At 61.5% G+C, this 8247-nt stretch overlaps 1 protein-coding gene across 1 annotated transcript in view; it reads left to right on the forward strand.

Moving 5' to 3' along the window:
* Window positions 1-6811: 6811 nt before the first annotated feature.
* Window positions 6812-8247, forward strand: part of GAL (galanin and GMAP prepropeptide) — a 6092-nt gene continuing 4656 nt past the window's right edge. The window contains exons 1-3 of the mRNA XM_040638749.1: window positions 6812-6845; window positions 7110-7190; window positions 7888-7942. Of these exons, the coding sequence (XP_040494683.1) occupies window positions 7110-7190; window positions 7888-7942 (136 nt within the window). The 5' untranslated portion in view covers window positions 6812-6845. The remainder of the gene's footprint in view (window positions 6846-7109; window positions 7191-7887; window positions 7943-8247) is intronic.

Here is an 8247-nt window from a genome sequence, read left to right on the forward strand (position 1 = left end):
GACAGGCTTTGAAGACGGCCGCCACCAGCTCCTTTCCCTACCCTGACGGGTGACTGGAAGTGTCTCCAGCACCCCAGCCCCAAACCACCTCAGCCAGTGAGCCTCCTGGGGAGGGGGCACCTGACGCCCCCCCCCCCGCAGCAGGGATTCTCCCTCGGGGAGGGGATCATCGATCCCTGAATGAGTGGATGAAGACGGTGAGGGAGGTGACTCTTCCCGACGGCCCTGCTCTCCCAGGGACGTACATCCATGGTGACTCTCGGTGGCCAGTGCCTTTTAAGGGACTGATTAGACTCCTATCCACCCGTGAGTGGGCCACCAGCTGGACTCGGTCACCCCCTGACTGGCTCAGGGCAGTGGCTGGCTCACGCAGGTGCCCACGGGGTCAGCAAAATGCCTGGTTCGGGGTTTGCAGAGACACGAAGCAACACAGGGCAAGTTCCCACGGAGGGGCGAGGGGAGGAAGCAGACCGCAGTGAGTCCGTCGTCATCAAGCTTAAAAAGCAGGCAAAGCGAGTCCCTGCTGCTAGAAGTCTGGCGGGGGGGGCCCTCTGTGAGGGAGGTGGTGGGTAGGGGCAGGAGCGGCTCGGTGCCCAGGGACCTGGGCTCGTCGCACCTCAGCGGGGGGCCGGTGACACCGAGTGTTTGGGCGAACACTCAGCCAACCCAACACTCACTTGTGCATCTTTTTGTAGGTGGATTTTTCTTCAACTAAATGTTTTTAAAAATGTTTGTTGTTTGAAGTCCCTTAAGTATTTCGGGTCCCAAGCTGCTTGTCTGCATAGCTCAGGACCCCAGGTGGAAATGCCCCCTTGCTTCTGACGCGGTCCCTCCCTTTTGGCCCCCCAGCGGCCTGCCCTCTCCCTCTGCACCCCCATCCTGTTAGCCAGATGGGCTCCCACATGGCCCTGGGGGTGCTGCCCATGGGCCGAAGGGCCAGGAAACAGGTGCAGCTGTGCGGGGCCTGCAGCTGAGTCACCAGCCTCCAGCCCCCCGAGTGCAGAAAATCAGCTCTCCCCTTCCTCCAGGGTGAGCCACCAGGAAAACACCCAGTGGGCTGAGTCAGCCCGGGGCACAGATGGAATCTCGGAGCCGAGCCTCTGACCAGCAGCTACATCCAGGATCCTGGAAGCTGCTCAGCGCGGGCTGGCCGAGGGGGGTGGGGAGGCATGGAGGCGGAAGAGGCCAGGCAGGTGCCCCCCAACCCGGAGAGGTGGGAGCGGCCAGGGGAGCGAGGAGCCTGGAGCCCAGGGCAGTGGAGGAGCCGGTGGCAGGTAGGGAGGTGGAGGAAAGAAGATGCTGGGGGTGGGATTAGGGGAGAGGGAGGCTCCGCGTGGGGAGGCTCAGGCCAGAGGGCCCAGGACTTCAGCGACGCAGGACCATCCAGAACAACGGGCCCCACTCCACACGCCCTGGCTCTCACGGGCAGGTTTGCACGGCAGCCGCCTCTGGCGTGGATGGAGTGTGGGATGCCGTGGGTGTGTGGCTATGGACTTAGTGGAGACCGGATGGCCCCCAGGCTCGGCTCAAGCCCGTCCCCCTGGGGAGACGGCAGTTTGCGGAGCTGAACCGGCAACTCTGTAGGGCACGTTCGGCCACCTGTCTCGATGCCAGTGGAGGGGGCCCTGTGAGCAGGGGTGTTCCTGGAAGCCATTCCCGCACCAGGACCCCCTGCAGCACCCCAAGTGCACACTGTAATGTCCTCACTGTGAACCCAACAGAGCCATTCCCCTGAACCCCAAAGAAATGCATCCCTGATCCAGCTTGCCCCAAAAGAACCCAGAAGCACCAGCAGCCTCCCTGCACCACTTTGCTTCAGGGCAACCACAGCACGGGGAAGGTGATGTGGAAAGTTCTGGACTGATTGTGCTCTTAGCTCATTTCAAATTTTACAAATACCGGCCATCATGGAAACATCTGTCTTGGACCCGCTCAAGGCAGAGCCGCTAATTGCTAACCCCACCCTAATCGCTAACCTGCGCCCTCCTCCCTGTGGCCACGGAACCCCACTTTCTGTGGGGCACCAGCACCGCCCACGACAAGAGACCGCGTCACCGCCTCCATCACAGCTGGATGCCACCGGCCGGCAGGATGTTCAGGGAGGTGCTGAGGTCCTGGTGGGGTCGATAGGTGGTGTCCCTGTGTCCCTTTGTCATCTTCTCTTCCAAGCCTGTCCTTCCCTGGAGCGCCGCTCGCCAGGTTTGCTCCCCACCAGCACTGGCAGCGGTACATCCCTTCGTTTGTTTGCATTCATTAATTCATTATCACACATCTGTTCACGGCTTCGTGTGAGACACTGAATTAGCTAGGAGTCATTCCAGCTGCCTACAACAGAAAACGCCCAAATAACATTGGCTTAAATAGGAAAGAAGTTCATTTTTCCCTGTTGTGAAATGGGCCTGGAGGGTGGTAGCCCAGGGACCCATGCTCCTCCAGTCTCGCTGCCATCCAAAGTCATCACCTCATGGCCCAGAACGGCTGCTCCATTCTAGCCCCCACATCCACATTCCAGGCAGCAGGAAGGAGCAAGGTAAAAGGACCTAAATGCGGGCCGACCCCTGGGACCCCCGCCACCTGGAATGGGCTGGGCCCCACCTGGCCAGTCCTGCTCACTGTCAGGTCAGTCTCCCTGAGCCCACAGAGCTCCTCCTTCTCACCATAACAAGGTGGTTGTGCGTATGACTGTTTCGTGTGTGGGTCTCTGCTGGACTGTGGTGTCCAGAAGCGCAGGCTGGGCACCAGGGCAGGCGATTTCCCTTCCTGGGGGTGCACGCTGAGCCCCGGTGTGAGCCACGCCGAGGTTTTCCCGGACGCTGGCTCTTTTTGCTTGTCAGACTTGGGTGGGTGTTTGGTGGTGGTGGGGAACAGGGCTTCTGGGGGAAGATGGGCCAGCTCACGAGGTGAGGGTAAAATTATGCTTTCTGCTTGATTCCCATTACTCTAATGGTGATCCATTTTGTCTGCCACACGCTGGGCGGTCTTCGAGATGACAGGTTGACAATGACTCCCATTGGGTCACTGCTGAGCACACAGAACCCATTAAAACGCGGGCTGTGGGTTCCAGCACAGCTCGCGCTGGCAGCCAGGCGCCTGTCCTCCCAGGGGTGCTGTCTCTGTCTGAACGCATCTGCCGGCCTTTGGAAGTCGCAGCGTCTTCCCACCGCGGCCTCGCTCCACCTGCAGCCTTCCCGGGCCCACCGAGGTCCGCCAGGCCAGGGTCGCCGGTACCCTTGCCAGGACGTGGACAGAACCCCCTGGCCTGGGATTCAGGAGAAGCAGCACGGAGGGTGTCCTCCCAAGTGCTGTCTGGTGAAAGTCCTGATGAACTTCGAGGAGGCACGTTTGTTCGGAGCTCACGTCTCCGAATTAGCCAACGTTTGTTAAGTGGAGTCACAGCACACGCAGAGATCGCTTACGTTCACTTACGAGTTTTCCAAGAGATCCGGAGAAAGTGGCCGAAGGACAGATTTTTTTTTTTTTTTTGGAATGTTCATGTTCTCAATCAATTATAGGGTCAGTGTCCCCTTAGGTTGGGGCCCAGCATCCCTGCCGTGTACCCGGGCTGCCCCTGTGCCCCTGAAGCCCCAGGCTTCTGCCTCCAGGAAGGTCTGGGGGCTATGTGGATAAACAGTGTGATGACCCCCCTCCAAGCGCATCGCTTCACAGGGTGACACGACTGTCCCACCTGCCTGCAGGACCGCCTTCTCCCCACTTTGCAACCTGAGCGCTGGCTCCCTGGCCAGGGCGCTCTGGCCCCCAGCCCGCCTGTGGCCACGTTTTCTTTTCCTGGGTGGACATACGAGTGTCACGTGCTGCGGAGAAGTTCGTGGCTCTACCAGCTCACGCTATAGATTTGCGAGAATGATGACTTACAGGCAAAATGTCTTTTTAATAAAGGCCTTCTTATCAGAAAAACTACTGTAAAGTTTGTTTTTTTTTTTAAAGTAAAAAAGGCAGGGCACCTGGGTGGCTCCGTTGGTGAAGCGTCTGCCTTCAGCTCAGGTCACGATCTCAGGGTCCTGGGATCGAGCCCCGCGTGGGGCTCCCTGCTCAGCGAGGAGTCTGTGTCTCCCTCTCCTTCTGCCTGCCTCTCGCCCTGCTTATGCTCTCTCTCTCTCTCACTCACTGTCTCTCTCTGTCAAATAACTAAATAAAATCTTAGGAAAAAAAATAAAGTAATAAAGGGGACAAAAAGAGCACACCGACCCAAAAGAAAGCAGTGGGAAGCTGAACCTAATAGGCCTCACTTGCCAGCCACGCAAGGGGTGGGCTCGGAGTCCGTTTTTTAATGAATCCCAAGGACTTTGGTTTATAATTTCTGCTTCTTCGGACAGACAAAACAAGTTGAGAGCAGAAGGGTCCTTGAGCTCCCGTTGATGGAAGGTACGGGAGGGCAGGAAATCAGCCAAGACGTACCCTGTGCTGGGATGAGCTCCTTCTCCCAAGCAAAGCGAGCATTCCAGAATGAGAGCACGTTTCTCCAGCAGCTGTCAGAGGTGGTGGCATTTCTCAGGTAGCTGGGGACGCCTGTGGCCTGGCACCTGCCTGCTCCCCAAAGCCCCCTACTTCTGAGCATGCAAGGCACAAGGGGCTGTCACTGTCACAGAAAGCTGTTCGGTTGTCCCTCTGCCCACTACTGACCCAAGCAGCCAGGGTGACAGCCCCCACCTCCTCTCCCTTCCCCTGGTCAGGCCTCTGGCCTCTCACTCTCCTCCCACCCCGGTCAGCCGAAATGAGTGTGACAGGAAGTCAAGTGTGCCTTGAGACTCCCCTCCCCATGACCCCATCACAGCCAGAAATCTGTCCAGGAGACCCCTCACCAAGTCGGGTCTCCGGGACAGCACCCCTCCTCACCCTCCAGTAAACCAGGGCGGGCACTCAGCACCCCAGGTTAGGGCCCTGCTCCTTCCTTCCCAGCCAGCTGGCCTTGACCCCCGTCCTCCAGTGCCGCTGCGTCCTTCCCCACCCAGGCAGAGGCAAAGGGCTCTCCCGCTGTGTGTAGGAAGGTTGGTAAGACTAAAAGTAGGACACCTGCGGGTGGCATCATCATGATCGTCTGTCCTGTGTCTTGTTCACTCCAGGGTTCCCAGTACGTCAACCCGCCTAACGTCCAGCTTGGTGGGCGTGGAGAGGGTTGCAGCTTCCCTGTAAGTACCTGGGGCCTCCAGGCACCTAGAGGCGGGGGGCCGCCTGGGCAGGCCGCTGCCAAGGACTTCCGTGGCCAGTGCTGTCCAGCCAGGTGGGGGGAGGAGTCCGGCCGACTTTCAGCTGATGACCTCATCCTTTGGAAGCCTGGAGGTGCCGCTCTCGCATGTGCCCCTTGATGTCTGTGAGCAGCAGGAAGAACAGCGCCGGCCTGGCCCAAACTAAGGAAGTATTCACGGAGCGCGGCAAGGAGGTCCTCGCTCCCGCGTGATTTCTTTGCCACCTGCCACAGGACAGGCTCCTTCTGCTGCTGTGCCTCTAGAAGCTGGGGCTTGTCTCAGTCTGGGCTCCCCAGACCCCCAAGGGCTCCACCACTATAGGACCCTGCTCAGAACAGCTCTGTGTGTCCTGGACCAGGGAGCCATGGGGAACATCACCGAGACGCTTTCTGAGACAGCAATTCCTGTGGGATGTTGGGGTGGGGGGCACAGCTCCCAGGCTGGAAGTCAACTAGCCCCCCAGGAGACAGCCCAACGGCCCTGGCTGGTTTGCCCCTTTTTTAGCAAAACAGGACAGGGATCTGGGCACCCAAAGGCCACTGGGCACTGGAGGCAGTGAAGCTGGGCCTCCTGCCTCCCAGCCATGAATGGCTTCCGAGGCTGAACCCACACTCCAGCCAGGGCTCACGTGTAAAGGGAGGGGGCACCTGCTCCATACTCCCACCCCACCCCTGCTCCAGGACCACCCCACTGGGCCAGTTCCCACTGAGGGCTCACCCTCCAGGGGGGTGTGGCAGGGGAGGACCCTGCTCCCAGCTTTTGCAGCAAGAGAATGCAGTGTGTGGGTGGGGGCCTCCCCCCCCAGGACCTGGGTTGTGGGTGATGGGCGGTGGGGCTCACTGACACAGCAAGGACGTGGGCCATAGGAGGTTGAGAGCTCTCCCCACAGCTTTCGAGTTTCCCTGTGTGGGCTTGATGGGGGCTCCCTATTCAGTGTATGGCAGCTCTCCCATGGGGTGATGGAGGCTCTCTGCAGGGTGACGGGGGCTCCCTGCGGGGTTGGGGGTGTGGCTATCTGCAGGGGTGATGAGAACTCTGCAGGGGTGATGGGGGCTCTGTGGGGGTGATGCGGGCTCTCCGAGGGGTGGGCGGGGCTATCTGCAGAGGTGATGAGAATTCCCTGCAGGGGTGATGAGACCTCTCTGCAGGGGTTATGAGACTGCAGGGGTGACGGGAGCTCCCCCGCGGGGTTTGGGGTCTCTCCGCCGCCCCCGCACCTCCATTGGTGCTCAGGACCACTGCGCGGCCGCCCCCGTAGGAGCCCCGCTCCAGTCACTCTCGCCGGGCTCGGGCTCTGCTCGGCGGGGGCGCGGGCGGCGCGGGCGCGGGAGGCGGGCACTGAGCCCGGTGACGCGGCGCGCGGCTCCGGACGCACCGCATAAATAGCGGCGGCAGCTCGGGGCAGCCGACACGTCGAGGGAGCCCAGCCGCCTGCTTCCTCCCCGTGGTCCTGAGGCCCCGCCATGTGGTGAGCGCCCCGGCCCCGCCAGACCCGACGGACCGGACCGGACGCCCGGGACCGCTGCCGCCCCGGACGGCTGCCGCCCCGGACCCGCCGCCACCTCGGGAGCCCCGCCGCCACCTCGGGAGCCCCGCCGCCCGGTCCCGCCGCCGCCCCGGGACCCGCCGCCACCGCTCAAGGTACGGCGCGCCCTGGGGGCCCCAACGGGAGGAGGACCCTTCCTCCCGCCGCTCCGCGCCCTGCCCGCGGCTGGACGTCCCCGGGGCCCCTCGCTCCCGGCCTCTGCCCGGGCTCGGCCGCGGGGGCGTCGCACGACGCTCGGTCGGCATCTCCCTGGCGCCTGCCGTCGCTCCAGCCCCCGGCAGCGGCGTCCGAGTCTCGGCCCGACGTGCGCCCGGGGACCGGCCGGCCGCCCCACGCCCGTTCCGCGCCTTCCCTTGCAGATGCCCGGCGGCTGCGCCCTCCTGCTCGCCTGGCTGCTGCTCGCCGCGGCCCTTTCCGCCACCCCGGGGCTCGGGTTACCGGTGAGTGCGGGGCGCGTGTCCCCGGGCTAAGGGGGGCGATCGCACGGACGCGGACCGGAGGAGGGTGCGCGCAAACGGTCGTGCGCCGCGGGCGGGCCGCCAGGGGGTGGCTTGGGGAGGCCGGGATCCTCCAGCCCGGGCCGGGGTCGCGCTGAGACGCTCCCGGATCCGCCGGGCCCGGGGTCTCCGCCAACGCATGACCTGGCTATAAACCAGGAGAACCTGGAGGCTCCCGTGCTTAACTCCTTAGACGAGTTACCAGCAAATCTCATTTCATTCCATCCATTAGTCAGTTACCTGGGGAGGGAGCCCTGTTACCCGCAGGTGCCCTCAACCACGTGTGTCCTCAACATGGCTTAGAAGCAAGTGGGTGCCCCACGTGTTTGGGGGTTGTGGCTCTAGAGTGAATTATTTGGAAAAGCAAGCAGTCCTGTTTTCAGGTCAAACAGAGCTTATTTGGGGCAGAGCTGGAATTTCTTGCAGCCCCGGAAGTGTATGCATTATTCAAATGCCCATGTCTTGCCTGTAAAGCCTGGTGAACTTCCTTTCCTGCAGACCTGGTTTAACAGTTTACATCACTTGGCCTATTCTGTGAAGAGTATATAAAAAAAAGTGCTTTTGTGACATAAATTCTGTGCCTGTCTGATGTGGGCCAGATGCTGCCTATCCCCGGCATGACCCTTTTCTCCTATTTCAGGTGAAGGAAAAGAGAGGCTGGACCCTGAACAGTGCTGGCTACCTTCTCGGTCCCCGTAAGTGACACGTGGGCCCATCAGAGCCAAAGCTGCTCTTGTAGCGTCTGTGTGAGCCCTGCCCTTTCTGACATTTGTGCAGCCAGTCCCCATTCTGATACACTCCTATTCCGGGGTTAGATCAAGGGCACTGGGGGGGGGGGCTCCATGAGACCCTGAGCAGGATGGCTTTGCATGGAGGTTAGGGATCCGTGGGTTCAAGTACTTGCCACATCCATAGGCGGCCCCCTTTCCCGTGCCCCACCGCAGGCCTCGCAGCAGGGGACAAATTCCTGGGTCCCCTGACCCCCCCCCCCCCCCCCCCC

This window comes from Ursus maritimus, unplaced genomic scaffold, assembly GCF_017311325.1.
Source record: "Ursus maritimus isolate PB19 unplaced genomic scaffold, ASM1731132v1 scaffold_23, whole genome shotgun sequence".
Taxonomy (NCBI): domain Eukaryota; kingdom Metazoa; phylum Chordata; class Mammalia; order Carnivora; family Ursidae; genus Ursus; species Ursus maritimus.